This window comes from Rhinoraja longicauda, chromosome 4 (genome assembly GCF_053455715.1).
Source record: "Rhinoraja longicauda isolate Sanriku21f chromosome 4, sRhiLon1.1, whole genome shotgun sequence".
Lineage (NCBI taxonomy): Eukaryota > Metazoa > Chordata > Chondrichthyes > Rajiformes > Arhynchobatidae > Rhinoraja > Rhinoraja longicauda.
Window position 1 is genome coordinate 62,671,077 of NC_135956.1, and position 27,132 is coordinate 62,698,208.

The 27,132-nt window shown below is 40.3% G+C and overlaps 1 protein-coding gene across 1 annotated transcript; it reads left to right on the forward strand.

The window, feature by feature from the left end:
* The first annotated feature begins 2,782 nt into the window (after positions 1–2,782).
* Positions 2,783–25,582, forward strand: LOC144593169 (uncharacterized). Its single transcript, XM_078398654.1, has 3 exons — positions 2,783–3,246; positions 20,221–20,402; positions 24,768–25,582. The coding sequence occupies exons 1-3, from the start codon at positions 3,087–3,089 to the stop codon at positions 24,879–24,881; spliced, it is 456 nt and encodes a 151-aa protein (XP_078254780.1). The 5' UTR covers positions 2,783–3,086; the 3' UTR covers positions 24,882–25,582.
* The last annotated feature ends 1,550 nt before the right edge of the window (positions 25,583–27,132 follow it).

Below are 27,132 nucleotides of genomic sequence, written 5' to 3' on the forward strand. Positions count from 1 at the left end.
CACCTCACCTTCTGTCTCCTTTCTCTGTTCGTTTACTTATTTATCTATTTATTCACTTCCCTATGTTCTTTAAATCCCTGTAAAGCGTCTTTGAGTGTATGAAAAGCGCTATATAAATGTAATGCATTATTATTATTATTATTATAAATCCATGCTGACTCGGAACGATCCTGTTACTGCTATCCAAATGTTCCGCAATTTCTTCTTTTATAATTGACTCCAGCATCTTCCCCACCACTGATGTCAGACTAACTGGTCTATAATTTCCCGTTTTCTCTCTCCCTCCTTTCTTAAAAAGTGCGATAACATTAGCTACCCTCCAATCCACAGGAACTGATCCTGAATCTATAGATTCAGAAAATGGAAAATGATCACCAATGCATCCATGATTTCTCGAGCCACTTCCTTAAGTACCCTGGGACGCAGACCATCAGGCCCTGGGGATTTATCAGCCTTCAATCCCATCAGTCTATCCAACATAATTTCCTGCCTAATGTGAATTTCCTTCAGTCCTCCGTTACCCTAGGACCTCGGTCCACTAGAACATCTGGGAGATTGTTTGTGTCTTCCTTAGTGAAGGTTTCCAAGAGGTCTTTGGTGAGTGCCACATGAGAGATTATTAAACAAAATTAGAGCTTGCTATATCAAGGTTAATAAACTACCATGGAACACGGACTGGTTAATGCGTTGAAAGCAGAGAGCAAAAGTAAGGAGGTCATACTTGGGTTGACAGCCTGTATGTAACCAGTTAAAAGGTGCCACAGGGATTGGAGCTCGGGCCCAGCTCTCCACAGTCGATATCAATGATTTGAATGAGGGGATCAAGTGCATCTGCGTCCTTCATAGGCAGTCCCTCAGGATTGAGAATGACTTAAGTCCAATCTGGCTTTATGGTTTGTTAAAAATCATTGAATCATTGAATCATATAACATGGAAACAGTTCCTTTTGGCTCATCTCATTCATCTGTCCACATTTCCTATCTAGGATAATCCTATTTGTCTGCATTAGGCTCATAAGGTAGTTGAGGCCAGTTCATTGGCTATATTTAAGAGGGAGTTAGATGTGGCCCTTGTGGCTAAAGGGATCAGGGGGTATGGAGAGAAGGCAGGTACGGGATACTGAGTTGGATGATCAGCCATGATCACATTGCATGGCGGTGCAGGCTCGAAGGGCCGAATGGCCTACTCCTGCACCTATTTTCTATGTTTCTATATCTCTCCATGCCTTTACTACCAAAGTACCTGCCCAAATGTCTTTTAATTGTTGTAATTGTATCAATCTCCACCACCTGACGGCATTTGATATTCTTCCGTTTATCGACTGGGACATTAAATATAAAAGTTGGGATTATGTGGCAGCTATACAAAACATTGGTTAGATCGCATTTGGAGTATTTTGTACTGTTCAGCACATTACAGGAAGAATATGGTAGAAATAGAAACTGTAAATGAGATTCATTAGAATATTGACACGAGGAACTCCAGATGCTGGTTTACAAAAAAAGATGCAAAGTGTGGGAGTAACTCAGCAGGTTAGGCAGCATCTCTCGAGAACATGGATAGGTGACATTTTAGGGTGAGACCCTTCTTCAGACTCACTCCATTGCAGATTGATTTCTGAGATGGGTCATTTGTTGCCAGAGAATAAATTAAATAGACTGGGCCCACACTGCCTCGAGTTTAGAAGAATGAGAGATGATTTCATTGACTTTTAATTCTTAAGAGGTTTGATACAGCAGATGCGAAGTTGAGGGTTTTCTGTCTGAAATATAGAGAACCAGAGGTTACAAGTTGAATATAATATGTAAGCTATCCAGGACAGAGATGCAAAGAATTTATTCTAACTAGTGATTCTTTGGAATTGCATACCTCAGTCATAGTCAAGGGAATTGTCAGTTCCCCAGCAGCAGAATTTTGCAAACTATGCTGTCACTAGGTAATGTTAAATTTTGATATATCCATTCTTATTACGATTGCGTCTGGACTTCTTATATCTGTATTAATTCAATGATATTTCTTACTATTAGAAGACACAAAGGTGAAAATAAAACCGTGGTTAAATTCCATTTGGTTCAGATATGAGGCAGTGGGGTTGGTAGCAGCTGCAGTCACTGAATTCATTACTTTAAACTAAGCATATTAGTTTGGCACAACATCAAAGAATTAAAAATTACAAAGAAGCATTCATTATTCGGCGATCATATTACTCATGTTAACATTTCTTTACCAAAAGTAATATTTTCTCTAAATTAAAATCTTACGCTGTTCAGGATCCAATCACGAGTCAACAATAGACAGACTTCCACGTAAACTTGCCGTTCGCTGTGTTTTCTAAATTCTGTTAGCAAGACACCTAACTAAACAATAACACATTTTGTATTAAAATGCAGATGCATAATGTATAATCAGGCACCTGCTTTCTTAGAATAATTGGCAATTACAACAATTTGATGATTTTCATAAGATTCTATAGTGGGACAAGTAACAAAATTATATGTAGAATTGCTGAGCAGGTCGAGGCTTACGTTGGGTGGCTAGTATATTCTGGATAATCATGCAGAAAATTACTTAGAAAAATAAGAATCAGATTATAACATTCCTACTGAAAAGAGAGAAAATTCATCCTATCGCTCAGCACTTTAAAATATAATGTTGTTACTGGTTCCATGAATGCATCTTATCAGGAAAATCGTCAGCTTGCTCTTTTTGCCAATTCCTCTAAGATTGCAGGTGTCTGATCACAATATCCTGAGCTTTCAGATGACCCTCTGCTTCGCCTGAAGAGCACGCAATCCCTGACGTCAGGCTGCTGACATTGGCAAGCGGCAGCAGCGTGTTTAGAGCCTCCGACTGCTTCTCTCAGCCACTCACCCGCAACATAACATTTCCTCCAACTATGGGGACGATGAACCCCTTTCGATCTTCAGCGGGTGGGTTTTAGCCGCCAGGTAGTTCCATTTGTCCACAGAGAACAAGCACGGTTCCGTTTGTCCACAGAGCCGGGCTGCTTTTTTTTTTTTTCTGGTGATCTGCAAATCGGACGGACCAGCAAGGTTTGAGAAGGAGAAGGAGAAAAAATACAAAGGATGGGCTGTGGTGGAAGTCGGGCTGATACGATCGAGCCCAGGTACTACGAGAGCTGGACCAGAGAAACTGAATCAACGTGGCTGACCAACACCGACGTGGATGTGCCTTTGCCAGTCGAATCTAATGCATTGGACAAGGGTACCATGCATGTGTACTCCAGTAAGCAGTGCTGCTTTACGGGCTGGGGGTTGTCGACAAGCAGGTCTCATTGCGTTATATTGTATGCGTTACTGCTCAACGATTTTAAACCAGTATGTCGAGGGCAGCTCGAACATGAGGGGGTCTCACAAATGCATCTGGGGTTGGCTTTGGATGAGGTTTAGTGTTGTGTTTAGTTTATTCCTTTGGGAGCAGGGTGGGTTTACACTGACTTCAACGTTACATTTAGTTTCATTGTTAAGGATGTGTTTAGTCTAATTGGGCAGAGGCGGGGATTCACGGCTTGCTTTGAGCGATTGGTAAGAGAGTCGGGAATGTTTTTGGGTTGGGTTTGGTGTTGGCAGCGAAGCCCTGTTTATACCTTTTCAAATCTATATCCAAGGTCCAGTTTCCAGTTTCGTGATTTACAATTCAGCAGTTGATTCGAGTATTGTTTGTACTTCCATTGGATGGCCGGTGGTTGTCGGATTAATATTAAACAGGCACAGATCTCGTTTACGATGTCTTTGGCCACAGATATTCTGAAACGCATTGCAATCCAAGTCACCATCGGGAGACAATTTTTGCCACAAAAAAATTAAAGAAAAACAGAAACGAGCTTGTTTGAAGTCCTGGTCTCTATAGCAACACTCCCAGACTTGTTTACTACCCGCCTTTCACATGCATAATCTTCAGGGTCCAAAACTGACCAGAGAAAAAGTTTGAAGGCGCCGCTGCGTGGGTGGTGTTGATTATTAGTGCGATCGGCAGAGATGGTTCTTTTTCTGCAATAATGCTCCAGATATGGTCGAGTCATACCCGCCGCCGCGACCAAATCTACCCCAGCGTGGGCTAGGTAATTCACTTCCGATACTTGGTTGCTAGATCATACTTGGAAGTAGGCAAAAACATGCAGCCTGACAAGTCCCTTCCATCATATTGAAAAATTGGCCGTTCTCGAGGCTTTAAATGTTCTAGTTTTTCAAATAGACATTGACGACTAACTTGACACAGATGGAAGTAATTTAGTCCGAATGACAGCACAACATCTAGGTTGTAGATTGCATATTTATGTTTCAATCGTTTGTGTACTTTAGGCTTGTTTTTAAGCTCTTTACTGCGTATTCAGAATGCCGTTCTTCAATTGATTATTGTTCCATGACATACGCGACAGTTGGAAGATCTCTAACTACATATATCTCAGGTTTGTCTTTTAAATAAGTTTAGTAATTTAGATCTTGTGAAAGCTCTCATTGGTGCATATCATTCGGACACGTAATAATTGGTAGTTGATCGGCAAAGATTCTTTTATACCTGAAAAGCAAATTACCAAATTTATCCCCAATTTTTCATACATGCCAGCATGAATCGTCAGCCTTTTTAAAAAACTTTTGGCACACAGTATTCATTCATTTGGAAAGTTCGGGGGTAGGGCATGAAATGGCTCCTAGTTGCCCCGCCCCGATTGCTCTGACCAAAACCAATCTTAATCCTCCTAAGAATTTCCATTCTGCACTATTTGGTACAATTAGTATCTTACCATATAATTTTACATCTTGTCATAAAGTTAATATTTATGTTTGAACAGAAAATGATGAAAATAAAGAGAAGCTTTTGCAATATGTAAAGGAAGTCGAGTGTTATTGTTCAGGGCTCTAGGTATATAACATTCAGGACAAACATTTCAGGAAAAGCAATCTGAAGTTTACTAACATAAGAATGCTCTGTGATTAATATCAAACATATATTTCCATGAGATGGGTCAAACTACAAATGGAAAGAGAAAATGCGAGAAAAAAATCAACATTTATGGGGAGACTTATCATTTCCAATGCTGCCTGACCTGCTGAGTTACTCCAGCATTTTGTGAATAAATCGATTTGTATCAGCATCTGCAGTTATTTTCTTATACTATATGTTTCAGGCAAATATAGAAGTGGGGAAAGAAAGGATATTTGAGTAAGAACGATGGTGCAAATAGAATAGAAGGTAAGAGTAAAAAAATACTGTAGTGCAGAGCAAGCATGAAGAAATAGAAAAATAAAAGATGCAATTGAAAAAGTGAAGCACCTCCAGTCTAAGAGACAACTGGATACTTTTTTTAAATATTCTAATATTTTTAGGTGCCTCATCAAAAGGATGGTTCCTCACCTTAACTTTGATCTTCACAGGGATAGTGTAGAAGGGCAATATCAGTGAAGTCAGAGTGAATGTGAGATGCAGAATTAAAAGCGTGAGCCATCAAAGTCTCAGGATTCCTTGATGCTCAGCAAAGCAATCATACTTTGGAGAATGATGAAATGAAAGAAATTTTAATAGAAAGTGAAATGGCAATCTTTTTAATTTATCACATTATTCCACTGAGCAAAGAAAAATAAATTGTGTGGGATGTTAAAAGTTGAAACAGCACCTGCCTATGGGTACTTGGTATTGAAACTGCATTTGCACGATGTAATTGATTTTTTTTTTAAAGTGCAGTTATACAGCTATGTTTTTAACATGGCTGCTTTGAGTAAATTCAGCAATATATCAATTAGAGATGAGCCTTACAACATCTCGTTACCAACGAAGCCCATATTATTTGCGTATAGATAAAAAGGAAATAAAAATCCCATTTCACTCCTGTTTCCATCTTAATTTCCTTCTGCTGCTGATCAAGATTTCTTCCACAGAATCTTCCAAATCCATATCATCAGCCTCCTCAAATGATCAGCATGAGACACAGTGAAACATCACTACATGCATGGTCCCATCGAACCACCATATTCCCTAACATGGATTAGTTTATGATTCCTTCATGAGAGCTAACTGTTCATCTCAGATCTCCCACACAACACCATTGGGCAACACAGCTGGTAGATCTGCCGCCTCACAGTGCCAGAGACGCAGGTTTAATCCTAACCTTGGTTGCAGTCTGTGTGGAGTTTGCACATTCTCCCTGTGACTGTGTGGGTTTCCTCTGGGTGTTTCAGTTTCCTCCCACATCCCAAAGACATGCAGGTCTGCAGGTTAATTGGCCTCTGCAAATTGCCCCGAGTGTGTAGAGAGTGGATGAGAAACTGGTACAACATAGAACTAGTGTGATGGGTGATCGATGGTCAGTGTGAACTCAGTGGGGCAATGGGCCTGTTACCATGCAGTATCTCTAAACTCTAAACCAAACCTTCTGTAGTAGTTTCAGAATGCAGTTTGCTTCTCAAGTGCAATTTGGGATTGGCAATAAATGCAGGTCTTGCCATCAATGTCCATATCCAGTCAAAACAATTAATGTAAAATAATATATTTTGCTACAGTCAATGAATGCAAGACTAAAAATCAATATTCCAAACCTTATTATATCTTGAACCTTGACAAAAGCCAAGGAAACATTTTAATCATCCCATTTGATATTCACTTTGTGCCTCTGTTTTACTCTTATGATGCTTTGGTACCTTGCCAGATAGATGCCTTTGGCTGTGTTAATTACTAACTAGAAATTCATCTCCCCTTATAATGTGCCACACACCAGTAAAACTCTCAAGCTCACCACAACCGATCTCTTATTGACAAAACTAATTCAAATAACTGGTTGCACTAGACTATCATTACAGAACACTTTGCAAATCCTCACCGCAGTCTCTAGGAGGATACAGCTACCAGAAGCTTTAGGTGTTGAGCCATGGTTATCTGCATCTCATTTAGTGCCCTTCAGAATGTTTGGGACAAAGACCTATCATTTATTTATTTGCCTCTGTACTCCACAATTTGAGATTTGTAATAGAAAAGGTCACACGTGGTTAAAGTGCACATTGTCAGATTTTATTAAAGGGCATTTTTTTAACATTTTGGTTTCACCATGTAGAAATTACAGCTGTGTTTATACATAGTCTCCCCATTTTAGGGCACCATAATGTTTGGGACACATGGCTTCACAGATCTTTGTAATTGCTCAGGTGTGTTTAATTGCCTCCTTTAATGCAGGTATAAGAAAGCTCTCAGCACCTAGTCTTTCCTCCAGTCTTTCCATCACCCTTGGAAACTTTTATTGCTGTTTATCAACATGAGGACCAAAGTTGTGCCAATGAAAGTCAAATAACCCATTAGGAGACTGAGAAACAAGAATACAACTGTTAGAGACATCAGCCAAACCTTAGGCTGACCAAAATCAACTGTTCGGAACATCATGGAACAGCGTCATACGCGAGCTGAACACTGCCAGACACTCACATAAAACTGAATGGAAGAAACGGAACTAATCGGAACACTGTCAGTTGCTTGTCAGGAAACATAAGCCTCAATTTAATACATGTTTACATCCTACTGCACTTATATTGCTTAACATTTGCTAAACTTATTACATGTTACACCCGACCGCACCTTATATTTAATCACATTATTTTTTTTTTTTTTTTTTAAACGGCACTACCGATGCATTTGCAATATGTTAGCTCTCATTGCCGTGCAATAACTTGCTGTCTTGATTGCACTGTACACTGCCTTGACCGTATTGTAATCGTTTTGTCTATATTGTATTAGAAGTCAGTTTGTTTAATTCAGTAGATTAGGTTTAGCTTGTTATGGATAAAGGTTTATCCTTTGTACTCTCTGCTGTGTGTGATTGCATCATCTGGACTGCTTTAATTTCGCTGTACTTTGTGTAGTGACAATAAAGGTTTTTTACATTTACATTTACATTAAGAAGAAAGAGAGCACTGGTGAGCTTACTAATCGCAAAGGGACTGGTAGCCAAGGAAGATCTCCATAGCTAATGACAGAAGAATTCTCTCTAGAATATAGAAAAATCCCCAAACACCTGTCCGACAGATCAGAAACACTCTTCAGGAGTCAGGTGTGGATTTGTCAATGATCACTGTCGGCAGAAGACTTCATGAACAGAAATACAGAGGGTACACTACAAGATGCAAACCACTGGTTAGCCGCAAAAATAGGATGGCCAAGTTACAGTTTGCCAAGAGTGGTTAAAAGAGCAACCACAGTTCTGGAAAAAGGTCTTGTGGACAGATGAGATGAAAATAATGATAATAATAATAATATATTCTTTTATTCGTCCCACACCGGGGAAATTTACAGTGTTACAGCAGCAAAGTGGATAGCAAGAGAGCACAAAATCATTCATTATAAATAATAAATACATAAATTGTCATCAGTTTTCTGTGTGTTCTTAGCTGTTATTGTTGACTCGTCTGCTGGGAGCAGTGCTGGTTGTGCAGTCTCACAGCAGCGGGAAGGAAGGACCTCCTATATCTCTCCTTCATGCACTTGAGGTGAAGGAGTCTGTCACTGAAGGAGCTACTCAGTGCAGTGACAGTGTCCTGCATGAGGTGGGAGTCGTTGTCCAGCAGCGATGTTAGTTTTGCCATCATCCTCCTCTCTCCCACCACCTGCACTGATTCAAGGGGGCAACCCAGGACAGAGCTGGCCTTCCTGACCAGCTTGTCGAGTCTCTTCCTTTCTGTCGCTGAGATGCTGCTGCTCCAGCAGACCACTCCATAGAAAATGGCCGATGCCACCAGTGTTGTAGAAGGTCCTTAGGAGTACCCCCTGCACTCCAAAGAACCTAAGATTAACTTATATCAGAGTGCTGGCAAAAGAAAAATATGGAGGAGAGAAGGAATTGCCCAAGATTCAAAGCATACTACCTCATCTGTGAAACACGGTGGTGGGGGTGTTATGGCCTGGGCATGTATGGCTGCTGAAGGTACTGGCTCACTTATCTTCATTGATGATACAACTGCTGACGGTAGTAGCATAATGAATTCTGAGGTGTATAGACAGATCCTATCTCCTCAAGTTCAAACAAATGCCTCAAAACGCATTGGCCGGCGGAAGTGGCGGCGCCTAACGGCAGCGGCTCGCTAGCAGTCTGTTCGTCTTTTTTTTTTTTTTTTTTTGGTTGTGTGTCGGTGTTGGGATGGTTTTTGTATTTTTTTTTGGTTGTGTATGTGTGGGGGGGGTGGTGGTGTGGGTGGGGGGGTGGCGGGGGGGGGGGGGTGGGGGAAACTTTTCTCTTCCTCACGGCGCGGGGTGCGGCTCGGCTGCGGGGCCTAACATCGCCCGGTGCGGCTCGGCCGCTGGACTTTACATCGCCCGGTGCGGCTCGGCCGCTGGACTTAACATCGCCCGGTGCGGCTCGGCTGCGGGACTTAACATCGCTGGTGCGGCTCGACCACGGGACTTTTCATCGCTGGTGCGGCTCGGCTGCGGTGCTTAACATCGCCCGGTGCGGCTCGGCTGCGGGACTTTGCATCGCCCGGTGCGGCTCGACCATGGGACTTTACATCGCCCGGTGCAGCTCGGCTGCGGGACTTTGCATCGCTGGTGCGGCTCGGCTGCGGGACTTTACATCGCCCGGTGCGGCTCGGCCGCGGGGCTTTACATCGCCCGGTGCAGCTCGGCTGCGGGACTTTGCATCGCTGGTGCGGCTCGACCACGGGACTTTACATCGCCCGGTGCGGCTCGGCTGCGGGACTTAACAGTGCCCGGTGCGGCTCGGCTGCGGGACTTTACATCGCTGGTGCGGCTCGACCACGGGACTTAGCTGCGCAAGGCTTGGTCGCGGGGCCTTTCATCGCCCGGCTCGGCCGCGAGACGTTTCAGCGCCCGGTGCGATTCGGCCTGGGGGGACTTCCATCCCCTTGCGGGGACTGTGTGGGTCGGTCGGGGACGAGCTGTCTGTCCGTGGGCGTGGGGAGGAGAGTGGAAGTTTTGTAGCCTCCATCACAGTGAGGGGGTGTTTGGAGTCACTGTGATGGACGTTTGTATTGGGGCTATGTGTCTTGTGTTCTTTTTTTCTGTGGCTGCTATGTAGTTTCGTTCGGTACTTCGGTGCCGAACGACAAATAAAGCTCTGTTATCTGTTATCTGTTATCTATTCTACAGCAAGACAATGATCCCAAACATACTGTTAAAGCACCAAAGGAGTTTTTCAAAGTTAAAAAATGGTCAAGTCTTGAGTGGCCAAGTCAATCACCCGATCTGAACCCAATTGAGCATGCCTTTTATATGCTGAAGAGAAAACTGAAAGGGACTAGCCCCCAAAACAAGCATAAGCTAAAGATGGCTGCAATACAGGCCTGGCAGAGCATCACCAGAGAAGACCCCCAGCAACTGGTGATGTCCATGAATCGCAGACTTCAAGCAGTCATTGCATGCAAGGGACATGGAACAAAATGCTAAACATGACTCTTTGTCCCAAACATTATCATATCATATCATATCATATATCTACAGCCGGAAACAGGCCTTTTCGGCCCTCCAAGTCCGTGCCGCCCAGTGATCCCCGTACATTAACACTATCCTACACCCACTAGGGACAATTTTTACATTTACCCAGCCAATTAACCTACATACCTGTACGTCTTTGGAGTGTGGGAGGAAACCGAAGATCTCGGAGAAAATTATGGAGGGCACTATGTAGGATAATTGATCATGTGCTCTCTGCATCCACAGTAGCAAATTCACTCTATTTTACCTCTTCTAGCAACAAAGCTAGAATAATAATAATAATAATAAGTACTTTAAATAATAATAGAAGAGATATTTTATTTTAGTGGGGATGATTATAATTGCCATGTTGGAGAATTGAAAAAGTTTAGGAAAATTATTTTAACTTGCAGACTTATTGGCACATTCTAAAAATGACTACATGAAGTGTTTGAGGCAGAAACCAATGTGTATGTGACAGTGCAAATGAGTTGGCAATGAATCAGCAATGGGCTTGTAAGCTTTTATTGCATTGACATCAGTGGAAAGAAACATGTGAATTTAAAGCAGGCTGCTGATTCACTATCACACACTTTGTATTGCCTTCTAGGTTATATTTCAACTCCTTTTAAAGTGTATGAATATTTGCAGTAGAGTTGCTTGCAAAGAATGGCACAGGGGATTACTCACCCAAAGATCCAGTGAATCCGTTGATCAAATTCTGACCTCCAAACATCTAAGGATTTAAAATGCTTTTCCATGTCAAATATGTTCTTATTTATAACATGGTGACAGTCAGGATGCAACTTATGTCATCTGAAATTGTGGAGACTGCTTTTTATTGTTTTGTTATTCTGGCACTTTCAGAAAAAAAATGGGTAAGAAGAAATCTGGGATAAGCCAAGCAATTCTTCATAGCCTAATTATTAATGCATTTCTTCTAACTTTAATTCAACTATTCAAACTTTGACATTAATAGAATGGTTTTAAACAATGATTTTGGTTACCGGTCAAAAAAATGCAAGCCTGAAGTTTGAGCTAAACATGAAGTTATTCAAATTAATAGATTTTAAATGAATACCAAAACTCATAACAATTACGTTTTTGTCACCTTTGCATTTAATTCATTCTCAAATTATCACTATTCTTGGCCATATTTTAGATAGTTCCTCTGTCCCTCTCTTCCCCTCCTCCTTCCCAGATCTCCCTCTATCTTCCTGTCTCCACCTATATCCTTCCTTTGTCCCGCCCCCCTGACATCAGTCTGAAGAAGGGTCTCGACCCGAAATGTCACACATTCCTTCTCTCCCGAGATGCTGCCTGACCTGCTGAGTTACTCCAGCATTTTGTGAATAAATACCTTCGATTTGTACCAGCATCTGCAGTTATTTTCTTATACTATTCTTGGCTAAGTTTGCTTCATTGTAATGACTGTAACTTGAAAATGAAAAACTCCCTCAACGTTTTGTAATGTAAAATTGAATTTAAATGTTTAGAAGATAAAGGCACAGTTCACGAGTTTAGTTTAATGGCTTGTGAGAATTGAAGTCAAATTCTTGAACAGAAAACTATATAACACAACCATGTATTCTTAAATTACTTTCTGGGTGACATTCTGGTGCTTTATTGATATTTTTTTAATTTGAGTGTGAGAAACTTAATCGTCCATAATGGCATATTACTGCTTTGTGTATGAAACTGAAGGATAACATGAAATTGAGCTAAGATTACTAGGTCCTGGTTTCATAAATTATTTTATGTAACTTTAAGTGCATAACATTGCTGACATTTAGATGAAATAGTAGTGTGAAATAATATTTACTTTATTAATGTCATGTTTTATTAATGTTCTCTAACATTTTGGTGTTAACATTAGGCTAATTTCATATTCCATGACACAATGAAATTTCAGGATGAAATGGTATTTGTTTTGAATAGGATAACCTTTATCAAAATGATAAGACGGTCATATTCAACATTTGCATCTTCTGATTTCATTGAGTGATGTGTAGGCCTATAACACATTAATGGAAATATACTTACTCTGCACTGAATGAAAAATGTGACACAAGTCCTCCTTCTCAATAGGGAGGTTCTTTTGTTTGAAATGATATCAAAGCATAGAAAAATAACAAAAGGTCTGAATAAGATTAAAGCTTTAGATTCTTTCAGACACTTTAATAATCTTGGGATAGCTTTTTCATTTCAGAATTGCAATCTATGAAGTGCAAGGGTATTTTTAGAACAGAGTGTACCATGTAGTATAGTTCTGATACATTGATTTAGCAGACACTGCTGTTCAGTTGAGAGTTGTTGCCTCAGTAAGGATACTTTTATGCCTCTGTCCAAGCACCTAAGCTTGCACCAGCATGAAGAAATCTGCACTGATGTAGCATTTTGGATATAATTGGAGGAGAGTGATCCAGGCAGATAAAATAAAGAATAGGTTCCTTCTCTATAGATGACAGTCAGTGGATATGTTGAATATGCGGTGAAACTAATTGTTCTATAAATAGAATGAGTAGAAACAATTCCTGGGATAAGCAAATTATCTAGGCTCCAGAAAGGACCCAGAACAGCAAAATGTAACAATTGGCAAGTAGAGGAAAGCAATATTCTTGCCAGTCTGGAATTGAATACTGGTACCATGAACCACGGACATGGATCCACATAATGACAGAATAAAATCTTCAATGACCATTTTAATGGAATGCCACTGAAGATTTTCAAGTGCTGTAAGTTTACCACATGGAATCAGGGACCAGAGGAAGTGCCGAATACATGGCCAGCTTAAAGGCATTGGCCTCAAGGAACACTGTAGAATGTTTTAGCACACAGTACGGCTGCTGAGGTAATTTAGTCATAATGTGTTTGTATTTAAAAGTTGGTGGGAGCATGTGGGGTGGCCACTAATAAGGAAATGATGATTAAGACAGTGTGACTCAAACATGATTCTGCCAGGCATACGGAAAAGGATGGTGATAGAGCATTCTCTTTGCCCACAATATTGATGTACATCATTACAGGCATTGGCCTTGGCAGGATCATTTGGTCACAGGGTCTCAAAATGCATGAAAAAGATGTACGACTCTAATGGAAAAAGTCACAGAGGAGCACTCTATGGACGAGCCCCTAGAATTAATAGTGCATTGCTGTTCTCAATATGGGCCAACAGTGTTTTACAGTTTACATTAAACGGTTCTCTACCAAAGATAGCAAGTGATACCTTTGTGGATCCCCCATTATTGGATTATGACAGGTTATGAAGGATTGTTAAGGATAATTCCAATGGCAAATTATATTGCAAATTCCAATGGTAAGCTACAATTCCATTCCACAGGCGTACTCTAAGGAGGTATCACAAACTCTTGGGAAATTGTTATGCACAGTTCAGGGCAGAGGCATGGGGTAAAAGTGGCAAATGGCTGTGTCAAATTACACAAGATGACCAGTATTAATGGGCATAGGCTGTTGAGGCACATGTGGCCCTACACAAGTTTGTGGCCCAATACAATATCACTCCAGTGATTAGTAGAGAGACATTGTTGGGTACAAAGCTCATATTTGCATTCATTGTGGAGCCAAATCCATTAATCATAATCCAGAACCTGTTTGAATGCCTTTAAACTACAGGTGGAGGAAAAAGTGGATGAATTAGAACAAAATGTAATGTTGGTGAAGGTCCAACACAGTGAGTGGGCAACCTTATCAGCGGTGGTTCTTCAGGCAGATAGAACTGTGCAATTGCGTAGGTCCCACAGAATAATACCAAACACAACCCAGAAAAATGAGCAGAGTCCACCTCGGAAGATTTATTCATGGAATTAGCTCATGATGCCTGAACCATTCTGCATGCGATTGAATGGGGGCTCAATAACAAATGTGTACAGAGGTTGCAGCTTATATGTCATTGACACAGAGAGAGAACAGCAACCATTGAAGGTGGATCAAGCATAACCAGAGAGGAAACACAAACTATAGCTGGAATGTATGTGATTTTATGTAATCCAAAGTTGTCTACCAGGGACTCAGATAGCATAAAAATGGGCAGACTTCATTATGTTAAAGGTGATAGATGTGTTTGATACAAAAGAGCTGACTAATGTTACTGGGCTTCACTCATCCATCGGGATGATCAATACCACTCCAACTTTAGTCCAAGTGTGTACATCACCTTGAAAGCCATTTGCAATTTATTGACAAAGGGGATCCCCAGCACTCAGTTAAAAAAACAACAGAGGTCTTATGCGTTATATGCAGCAAAACATAGTTATGAGTCTTCACTTTGACCACGTGACACGGAAAAATAATTCTGATTGTCATATGATGCCTCCTGCAATGAGACGAATGCATCCATTACCCAATTAATAGAATGAGCCCATAGGTATGCTTCGGCACGCTCAATTCCAGTGGAAATATGTTGCAAAGTTCAAATAGAAAATCTATCTATTCTTCTTGGAGTTTACTTGACTTCAAATGCTTAACTCTGGTCATGGACCATGAAAAACTGATGGTATCTCTTGGACTAAAGTCAAGTCATTCCTGTGATGGAAGATGTATCAGAGCTCCAATGGGCTATAGAGTTGTTTCACTGGACTGCTGCACTGAGTACTAGACATCAAAGCAGTAACAGATTCATTCACCTATCTGCCTTATGTGGAAGTAGTGACTAATCTGGAACAGAGCACTTTACCTTTGCAAGTTGTTGACAGTGATTTTCTCAAGCTACTTCAAGAGAGAGTGACACAGTGGTAGCCCAGTTAGTGCTGTTGCTCCACAATCCAGGGCTTGAGTTTAATCCTGACCTCAAGTACTGCCTGTATGGAGTTAGGAAGTTGTCTCCGTGACTGCATGGGTTTCCTCTGTGTGCATCAGCTTCCTCTGAATTCCAAAGATGTGTTAGTAGAGTAATTAAGTATTAAACATTATCCTTTTGTCTAAGTTAGGTACTAACTAAACCAAGGATGAGTTGATGGGCATGAGAAAGAATAAGTTGTAGGGATACAGGGAAGGCTGTAAGGAGAGGGTATTGGGCCAAATGGAGTGTTCTCCTGTGAGTTGATCAGGACATGGTTATCAGGCTCACTCATAAAAATGTTACTTTGGAGCAGTTTTACAAAAATATCTTAGATAGACACAAAATGCATCTGCAGCTCATTCCTGTACATAAAAATACTTTGTTGGGTTGGAGTGAATCAGAAATGAAGATGAGTGAGTGAGAAGATCAGACCTTTCTGGAGAGAAGGCAGTGTGAACTGCTGATGAATTCAGCTTTCCCAAAGTGGCATCACGGCATGGGGTTTCTGAAGGTAACACCAAAGAATGCCTACATTAAATATTTAGGAATTGTTGGTGTGATTGTTGTGCAGCATTTGGCCAGATTGTCTCTGTCAGAGATAACACATTGATTTTTTTTTTCAGTTGGAATCAAAGCTTTTTGGCTGGTTGATCGCCAATTTAGGTTTTTGAAAGTGTTTGATGTTTGGATCATGCATCTCTACAGAGCTGACAATAAAGGCTGAAGTTTGTGAACCCAAAGGCTCTCTGAAGAACGAGTTTCTAACAGTGGTTGAAAATTCAGGGCAATGCAGTGTAGCTGATCCCTCCACTCCAATGAATTTATACATGGTTTAACACTCTAATGCCATCCAATTTCTGCTACAGTGGTTGAACAAAATTGGCCTGCCCAGAAAGGGAAGCTATCAAGTGCCATTTACTCAGAAAACCACTATTCAATCTACCACAGATATTTCCCTGATTGTGATTCAGACGGGTTGGTGTTTACAGGCAAGGATGAATTTGGTGCTGCCTAATAGGAGAGGTGGAGGGAAAGAAGTGAAGTCTGAAGTGGTAGCACAAATTATTAGGGTTGGAAGTGATGGTTTCAAGTGGGAGATACTATGAGGATCCTCTGGTCACCAGACAGTACAGGATCATTAACCCGATGCTGTGGGGAGATTATGGAAGTACTAGGATCAGGAACTACAATGTGAAATTCATGGTGAGATTCAGTCCTGATGCAGGGTCTCGAACCGAAATGTCGACAATCCCTCTGCCGTCACAGATGCTGCCTAATCTACTGAGTTCCTCCAGCGGTTTGATTTTGTACTAAAACGTGAAGAAAGGCAATGGAATTTAGGCCAATTAATATATGCACATGAAATTCAAGAGGATCGTGACTAAGAAAGTGGGATTGCAGACGAGTATGGATTTGTGTTATGAGATGATGCTCTTATGCCGAGCAGCATGTGGGTGAGGAGACAGAACAAAATAAACAACATGCAACCTGCAGAAGAAGTCATCAGCTAGAAATGTGGGCATCTGAAGTGGACACTTCAGTATTAACTAGTTCACCTTTGCTGTTGAAGATATTTGTTGCTCAGTTGAATTTCTAATTGTTTCAATTCATAATTATGCATAAGTATGTAAATATTTATTCAATGACACATTGTGTTATGTTTAAATATTTGGAGGTTTGTATGGGTTTATTTCTTTTTTAGGGGAAAGAAATGTATCTATGTGAAAGGATGCCAATAAAGAACTGAGAACACAACATGACTTTACATTTTAGATCATTTTATATAGTTGTTGCCTTCAATAAGTATTATTCTGTTTACATATCTACTTCTGTCAAATTATCTACACTCATAGCAAGATAAAGGATTGCACAGACCATGACTAGACTGCAGCTTTTTAACTTTATGTGTTCTTCGTTTTACTCATTGTCTGCTTCTTGACACTTTAACTGTAATAACAAGCACTCACTGGAATTGTTAATGTTTTGATTAAGCAAGTAGTACTGCAGTGACAGTTAATTCTGCTAATCAATGTCTCCCTGGAATATCTGCTTAACAAGTTCAATAGATCCTCTAAATCTTACTGATTTTACAAAGTATGATTATTCATTTCATTGCACAGAAAGGGGATAATTAAGACTGAAAGTCAACAATTCTGAAAGATTGGTTGCTGTGCACATCATTTCAAGATATACTTAACAGCATACAGATGGTGTGAGAGACAAATCCAATGCAACATAAAATTGAGCATTTGTGGCTTCAATTATTCCTTGCGAATGCCACCAGGGATTCTGAACAAGTACTTTCATAACCTGGATTTCTTTAAGTGCTGAATTTCTCCTGTGAATGACTGAGGTCTGGACAGTTAACGACTTGGTTCCATTGGATAGCTTTTTTCCTCATATTAACTGCCTTCTTGATGCTTGCCCACACATGCACTCAATGGGAAAAGTGTAACAAGCATAAATATAAGGCACACATCACAGAGGTCCCCATCTATTATATAGCGTATAGCTATTTCCAATAAACAACCAACAATGCAAAAATAATTGCAAATTTCTCACAGGTATTTGGAGCACTGTAAAATAAAGCACAGAATGCCAGCACCCATCCAGTGATTTGTGGGGTTCAAAAATACATGAATATCTTTGTGTGATTTTTTGCATCAATGTAACTAGTCCTAGAATTGTTAGTTTGAACTTGAAGGGCTGGAGGTTTGTTATTCTACAAGTAGCTGTTGGAGATCTACATTTACTTGTATCACTATTTTCGTTCCCTCGCAAAAATTGATGCAGTTGGTGTCCACTCTATACCTCTACAGACTCTTGAAACCATTGCTGCTTCTCTCCATTATGTCCCTCAATTATGCCTTACCACTTCCAAGTCACTTTAAAGATGTTTACATGCAGCTTTACCAGAATGCTGCCTGGATGAAAGGATATTAGCTATAAGGAGAGATTGGACAAACTTGAATTATTTTTGCTGAACCATTGGAGGCTGAAAGGAGACCTGTTAGAAGTTTGTAAAATTACGAGTGGCATAGGTAAATAGATAGTATTTTTCCCAAGGTGGAAATGTCAAATACTAGAGGGCATATTTCTATGTGAGAAAAGGTAATTTTAAAAGAGATGTGGAATTAGACACAATAGACAATAGGTGCAGGAGGAAGCCATTTGGCCCTTCGAGCCAGCACCGCCATTCAATGTGATCATGGCTGATCATTCTCAATCAGTACCCCGTTCCTGCCTTCTCCCCATACCCCCTGACTCCGCTATCCTTAAGAGCTCTCTCTTGTATCACGATTATTGCTTTTAAAAGCCATTAAGACAGGTACATTAATGTGCACGGAATGGGGGGGGGGGGGGGGGGGGGGGTATAGATCATGTGCAGGCATGTGAGGTTAGTTTAACTTGGCATCAGGTTAACACAGAAATTGTGAGCCAAAGGGTTTGTTTCTGTGATGTATTGTTCTATGTTCTCTTTATGTTCTTCCATATTGGGTGTTATAATTCTACTTCCAGGGGTTGAAGGCCAGTGATTTGGCACCCTATATTTACACAGATGATTCAAATTTTCTTATCCTTGTGGCAGCCTTCCGGATCCGTTTTATCGTAGGCGTACAAGCCTTGAGACCAGCGTAACAGTGCTGGACTTAACAGATTAGTTACAGGACCCAATTCATGGGTTACCTGCTCCCAGAATCCCAATTTAATTGCACTAATAAACAGGTTTACTTTTAACAAGTATGGTTTGAAATCAGCAGGATCATTCTCAATTTAGAAACAATTATATCTATCCATATGGAATATCAGCTATCTGAGTTGGATTGGGATTCAGTCTCTGGAGAGATTTGCAGTTCAAAAATAAGAACATAAATAAAGGATGTGACAATAGGCCATACAGACCCACAAACCTGCTGCCCCATTTAATAAGATTAGATTTGATTTTCATCTTTTTAACGATTCTGAGGCCTGTTCCCCATAGTCCAAAAAATAATCAGTCTTGACTATATTCAATCATTAACAGTTAGTTTTTACATGCTTCTCAATGATAATGGGTTGACTGGGTTTGTATTCACTGGAATTTAGAAGGATGAGAAGGTATCTTATAAAAAACATATAAAATTCTTAAGGGATTGGACAGGCTAGATGCAAGAAAAATGTTCCCAATGTTGGGGGAGTCCAGAACCAGGGGTCACAGTTTAAGAATAATGGGTAGGCCATTTAGGCCTGAGATGAGGAAAAACATTTTCACCCAGAGAGTTGTAAATCTGTGGAATTCTCAGAAGGCCACAGAAGGCAGTGGTGGCCAATTCACTGGATGTTTTCAAGAGAGAGTTAGATTTAGCTCTTCAGGTAATGGAATATTGAGAAAAAGTGGGAACGGGGTACTGCTCAATATAAAAGAAAATTAAAATGCATCCCTTCTATGTGTTCAATATAAAAGAAAAGAGCTCAATATAAAAGAAAATTAAAATGCATCCCTTCTATGTGTTTACATTAAAGTGGATGGGGACATATCTACAATGTCAACTCTCAAGGTCATGATCAGATTGAATGGCAGTGCTGGCTCGAGGGGCCGAATGGCGTACTCCGGCACCTATTTTCTATGTTTCTATAATCTCTGATTATTATCTTAATCATTCTTCATAAAACAATCTCTTCATCCTAGAAATCGATTTAGTGTATCTTCTTTGAATTGCCCTCATCAAAAAACACCATAAAAATACACGCTACATTTGTGGTCTCATCACTGCCTTGTACCAATGTAACAAGATTAAAACACATTTATTTGGTTTCTGAATAATTAAAATCTGAAAGTCATTACTAATAAACCAGCGAAATGCACGATGAATTAAACTGCTGGAGTAACTTCATGCCAGGGATGATCCACTGAACTGGCTCTTTTGGTGAAATTTGTTGTTTTTCAGCAGTGTTCTTAATTTTCATTTACTGAATGCTAGTTTGACAATCTAAAATAATCCTCTTTTCAACAGACACTTCGGAAGGAAGCACTCAAACTCATACCCATGTCACCGTGTCTTCTCGTGCACAGGAAAAAGTGAGCACCCACAAAAGGACATCTACTGTTGGAACAAACACACACAATGGAAAACAACAGTTAACGCATGTCCCAGGAACTTCAGTGCAGAAAAGGCGTATATTTAGAACAGATGAGGTAGGTTCATGTTATCCAAACAAGATTGCAAACTCTGAAATTATTATTTTCTAGCTCAATTGGAATATCTCATAGGAGATTTGAGCCCAATTAGTTTTCCTTCAATTTTTCCAATATATTTTTTCAACGTCCAATTTGAATGCTTTAAGTATGTCTCCTAAGGAAGGGTCTTGACCCAAAACGTCACCCATTCCTTCTCTCCTGAGATGCTGCCTGACCTGCTGAGTTACTCCAGCATTTTGTGAATAAATACCTTTGATTTGCACCAGCATCTGCAGTTATTTTCTTACATCTCCTAAAGTCTTATTGTTTTCTAAGGAACAACTGTAATTTTCTCTAGGATGACTGAAGTTTCTACAGGGGTGAGTCAGTAAGTCTGAACTTCACCCTGGGCAGGACCTGAAGTTTACTTGGGAAAGCATTTGAGCTTTGCTCTGGTTGAAATTCCATTTTTCTCAGAGAAAGGTTCACACATCACTCTTGGAAAGATCTGAGAAATGATACTGAGAAGCAAGGGTGGGGGGCAGGATGTAAATCTGGCTGATTTTGGAAGGCTGTTTTAAAAATGTACATACGGATGTATCCCCAACAAATTCAAATTGGGGGGATCCACTCCCCTCCCCTCTGCCCTCTCCAGGTCCCTGTGCACATCACTGCTCAGCAAAGATAAGATGAGAAATGTTTTCTGGGTGGTACCGTTGTCCTTTAGGTTCCTGAAATGGTGTATATGATGCAGGCTAACATTTCAAATGTTAAAAAATACATTCTCACTGTAGGGAGGGCATTTGTGCATGAATGATGGCGTTCTGATACAGAATGCTGGAGTAACTTCATGCCAGGGATGACCCACTGAACTGGCTCTTTTGGGTCGAGACCCTTCAACGTCACCCATTCCTGCTCTCCAGGGATGCTGCCTGCCCCGCTGAGTTACTCCAGCATTTTGTGCCTGTCTTCAGTTTAAACCAACATCTGCAGTTCCTTCATACACAATAATGTTCTGTCAGGACTAGCAGATTATGATATGATTTAGCATGCATACATATTTGATGCCAGCACTGCCATTTGGAGGCTCAGCACTCCAACTCTCTTCTCACTGTACATTGTTGCACCCAGATTGGTTGACTGGAAGGAGCATACCCAGAGCCCACATTTGTACACAAAATGCTGGAGTAACTCAGCAGGTCAGGCAGCATCTCGGGAGAGAAGGAATGGGTGACGTTTCGGGTCGAGACCCTTCTTCAGACTGATTTCAGGGGGGCGGGACAAAGGAAGGATATAGGTGGAGACAGGAAGATAGAGGGAGATCTGGGAAGGGGGAGGAGAAGAGAGGGACAGAGGAACTATCTAAAGTTGGAGAAGTCGATGTTCATACCACTGGGCTGCAAGCTGCCAGGGCGAAATATGAGGTGCTGTTCCTCCAATTTCCAGTGGGCCTCACTATGGCACTGGAGGAGGCCCATGACAGAAAGGTCAGACTGGGAATGAGAGGGGGAGTTGAAGTGCTCGGCCACCGGGAGATCAGATTGGCCAACGCGGACCGAGCGCAGGTGTTGAGCGAAGCAATCGCCAAGCCTGCGTTGGTTTCGTCAATGTAAATAAGTTGACATCTGGAGCAGCGGATGCAATAGATGAGGTTGGAGGAGGTGCAGGTGAACCTCTGCTCAACACCTGCGCTCGGTCCGCGTTGGCCAATCTGATCTCCCGGTGGCCGAGCACTTCAACTCCCCCTCCCATTCCCAGTCTGACCTTTCTGTCATGGGCCTCCTCCAGTGCCATAGTGAGGCCCACCGGAAATTGGAGGAACAGCACCTCATATTTCGCCTGGGCAGCTTGCAGCCCGGCGGTATGAACATCGACTTCTCCAACTTTAGATAGTTCCTCTGTCCCTCTCTTCCCCTCCTCCTTCCCAGATCTCCCTCTATCTTCCTGTCTCCACCTATATCCTTCCTTTGTCCCGCCCCCCTGACATCAGTCTGAAGAAGGGTCTCGACCCGAAACGTCACCCATTCCTTCTCTCCTGAGATGCTGCCTGACCTGCTGAGTTACTCCAGCATTTTGTGAATAATGATGCCTAAGAATGTTCACTACAATTCTTTATTCAAGAGAGCAAAATAGATTTTGTTCATTTTGGCCAGATGTCAGCAGATGAACCAAGCAACCGACATTATCTGGCTTGAGACTTGCCCATCATGCCATGTACTTATGCCATCACTGTAGAATCTGAATAGCAACAATATCTTTTACCAAAAGTAAAAGGAATTTAATTTCTTCAACATCCAGCTAAAGAGCTACCAACTGCAGAAAACCCACAGATTGATACACAGTGTGCCTTCTTCAAAACAGGTTTAGCAAATCAGAGAGTTACTACTGGATGGCTAGGATTGTTGTTGGATGACTTAGACGAATACTTTCACACATTTTCCAAAGGTACAAAATACTTTAAATTAATTTACAGCATGTAAGATTACTTTAAATGATTTTTTAAACATAAAAATTATTTAAATCTATTTAAACAGTTTTATGTCTTTGATCTTCAAACAGTCTAGGGATGGGGCCTCAAAATCTGTTCCTTGAGTCCTCGTCAACATTCACTTACCCCTCCACTTCTTGGAATGGCTGTAATAGCAACACCTCAAACTTGATGGACTCCTGGAAACACAAGTAAATGCAGACATTGGGCGAGATCAAGCACAATCTGTCCAATTGTGCTACAGAAGTGATAATAAGGCACTTAACAAACAAGCACAGATGGAATAAACATTGTTTATGAGAGGGAAACGGTTGGATTGTTTTTTGAGGGTGTGTCCAGTAGGAAAAAGGCAAAGCAGTGAATGACCTGCTTAAATTTTCAAATAACATTCGATAAAGTGCTGAATTAAAGATTGGTGGATACGATGGGATCATGGAAGTGACGAGATTGTTCATTGTACATACTGAAACTGATGCCAAGCCGTGTTGTTGACGTTGTCAAGGGCATTGTGTGGATGAAAAATAAGAAGAATTAAGGAGAATTCCTTCAGGGAAGCAGAAGGAATAGTGTGAGCATGGGAGGGAAGACATGGCAAGTGATTTTCTGGCATGAGTGGACTGAATGTGGTCCCATTCACCCAGAGAAGGAATGGAGAGACTACATCAAAGATTACAGACACACTGAGAAGGTCAAGGAGTGATAGGTGAACTTTATTCTTTGATTTAATTTCATGATTATATGTTAGGCATAATTGCAAGACCACAATAAAGCATCGTGAATGTGGCAACCAAAAGATCAATTATTAAATCCCATTAACCCCTAGGATTAGTAATTTTCAAAATTATTTGTTATTGTGGCATTGGGTTGGTGAAGCAATTTCAACAAAGTGCAAATATCAGTTCAGCAGCTCCAACCCTATTCATCATCAAAAATTATTTAAAATTAGTTCATACTTTTATACCATTATTCCAAAATAACATAATTCAGTCACTAAATTAATGATGAGCTATATCATCTGTTAATTGCAAAGTTGTAGTTTCATGTCAGCGGAAAATACCATAAATTGGATTCTATGCTGTAATCGTGCTCCAGGGTTTAGCTGCTGATTTCGAAACAGCATGTCTTTGCTCTCTTGAATACCAATTTTTACTTGACTAGCTTGTAGTTCAAGTAATTGTGATCAGGCACTTGCCTGCCCTGTTCCAACATCAGATTTAATGGAACTGGTTACTGAATCAGTTGGAGCCCCTAAATTATAGGCAAATTGGGGCCCTGAACTGTCAATTTTGAGAGACAACTGGGCTCAGAGTGAGCCTTGCAGCCACAACCTTGCTGCTGCAAAAATTTAGCCAAATACAAATTTTACTCATTATTTGCACGGGGCTGGACAAAGTACTAGAGTTTGTTCAGGCTTCACAGAATAATATGTAACACTGTCAAGCAGACTTATTCACCCCACCTCCAAGACCATATCCCCCACTGGGGCAATGTCCCTACGGATGGGGCGGCGATCTATACTGGCCAATATTAGTCCTGCAGTTGCAAGGCACAGTGAATATCCAATCACGTTATTGAGGCCCACTTCACAAAATGGCTCAGGAATTTGATAGGACCAATTTATTTTTTCATCTGTATGCCATCTATTCTATGCCTTGTGTGAAACACAATTCTCTTATTCCAAAGATATTGCAACTTCTTAAACTAGATCAAAGCGTAACCTAGTTAGGTAAACTTTATTTTCAATGTATTAATATGTATGAATGTCAAATCTATTAATTTTAGACAGAAGCTTTGCTTAACATCCAGCAATCATTTTTAACATATCTTTCCTGTTATTTATTTTAATCTGATTTTCTTCTTTCTTTTTGAACCTGACGTGTATTCTGCTTATGTAGAAGAAAAAAAGTGATGGAAACAATATATTATCAAAAGATGTCAACATTCATGTCACAAAAAGTAACTCTTCAATTGATTCAGAAGGAAGACAAATGGAAAGCTGCGTGAAGTAAAAAATCAATTAATCTTATTGAAAAGAATCTTACAGAAAAATCAATGCTCTTTGCACTTTATGAAAGTTCAAATACCACAAGAAGACTTGAAGAATTAAAATGCTTAGAAATATTCAAAGCTGAACTGTGCCTTCATATATAATATCTGAAGATTCATTCAATGATTAGATCTTCAAAAAAGAGTACAGCTGTAATCAATGTACCAGAACCTATGTATCATTTAACTTGAATTCTGAATACATATAACATCAAAGTAACCTGAAATATGCATGCAGGTTTTCTTATAAATCAATTGCACACAGAGTTGAAAGAATAATTTTATGCTAATTATAAAGAAATTACAATTCTCAGTAACCTGGCTAGGCTCTCCTTAAACTTTGTTAAAATACTTTTGCTTATTCTTCACTTCTTTCTGTTACCCAGGCACATTATGTTTTGGTAGATAAAACCAATTTCAACAGGATCCACTCCCAGATAGTTGAATACTAGACCAAGTGGACCCTTTAGGCCCAAACCTCTCCTGCATTGGTGCAACACCCTCTCCTCCCCCCTCCCCTCTCCCCCCATCCCCTCCCTCCCCTCCCCTCCCTTTCCCCCTCCTCCCGCCCCTGCCCTCCGCCCTCCCTCCCCCCTCCCTCCTCCCCCTCCCATCCCCCCCTCTTCCCTTCCTCCCCTCCTCTTCCCCTCCTCACCTTCACCTCCACCCCTTCCCCACCCCCTTTCCCCTCCCCCCACTCCATCCCCCTCAACCCCCCTTATCCTCCCCCTCCCTCCCTCTACCCTCCCTCCCTAGGAGATAGATTTAAACTTTAAAATGTGAATAACTTTAAAAATATAACACCAATTTCAATGAAACTTCTTCCATTAGCACCAAAGGGACGACGGTGAGTAAGATTTAAACTTTAAAATGTGAATAACTTAAAAAATATAACACCAATTTCAATGAAACTTCTTCCATTAGCACCAAAGGGACGACGGTGAGTAAGGTGGGCCTAAAATTGTCGCGCTGTCATTTACCGTTTTGGCTGTAGTTCAGGAACAAACAAAGAAACGAGAATTTTAGTATATAGATTGTCTAACAGAAATGAATAACAATTATGCCACTGTGTCTTCTGCTCCATCTGGTAATCTTCTAAATTTCGTATTTAAAGATAATAACATTTTGAACATTGAATTCTCTATTGAGAATTGTATGAACCTTAAATTCTCCAAGTTTAGGTAACCTCCTACTAAACCCCCCTACATCACCCCTCCATTTCTCCCCCACCCCCTCCTCTCTATGCCTCACATAAACTCTCACCTATTTTTAAGTTATAAATTTAAGTTATAAATGCTATTTTTAGGGATGATACTCATTTTGCCCATTTGTTGTGTTTCATGGGGAATCTTGAATTTATTTTTGTTTACATACAAGAATACTCATTGGCACCACTTAAAAGCTTGAAACTATTTAAATCATCGATAAGGACATGACCATTACTCAGAGGCGATTCTATCATAAACATTTACTTTATCAGCTATATTAAGAAATGTACTCTTACCACTCCAAGATCTATAAGAAAAAATATTGTCAATTATGTTGCAAAAAGCTTTATAAAAAATTTATGTAAGCTAATTCACGCATTTGAACCATAAACTTGCAATTTTGATTTGATTATAAGTTAGCATAGATCAATGACATAAATCCCCATTATTGTCAACAATTATATTCACAATCTGCACAAACCTGGAGCCTATGGATACTAATACTCATGTTTTCAGAAGAGGTTTTGAAAATGCATTTGATGAATTTAAGTATAATATTCAATATATTAATAAATTTGCCCTGGTTCTTTATACATTATTTGAGCACTATATACTTGAAGGTGATTTTTGAAATATAATTTGAAAATTGGTAACAAAAAAACTTAAATCATCGATATACATCTTTTTATTAAGTTGCTGGAAATTTTAATTAAAGTAGAAATTCTGTCAAAAAAATCCAGCTATATCAGGTGGCCAACTGAATCATAACAACTGGAAAATAGCAACTTGCGTAAAAAGGTCTCTGTTAGAGAAAACAATTGCTGACCGGATATGGCCCAGTGTGCATTCAATGTGAATTCATCTCAAGAAGCTTTAATATGTATTGTTTACCTCCCAGTGCCTGACAAATTTTACGCAACTTTGTATTAGGACACGCATATCCATGCTAAGTATGAAAATCTATTTCTTCGGTAAATTCTAGGCGGTTAAAAAATATTGCATCTAC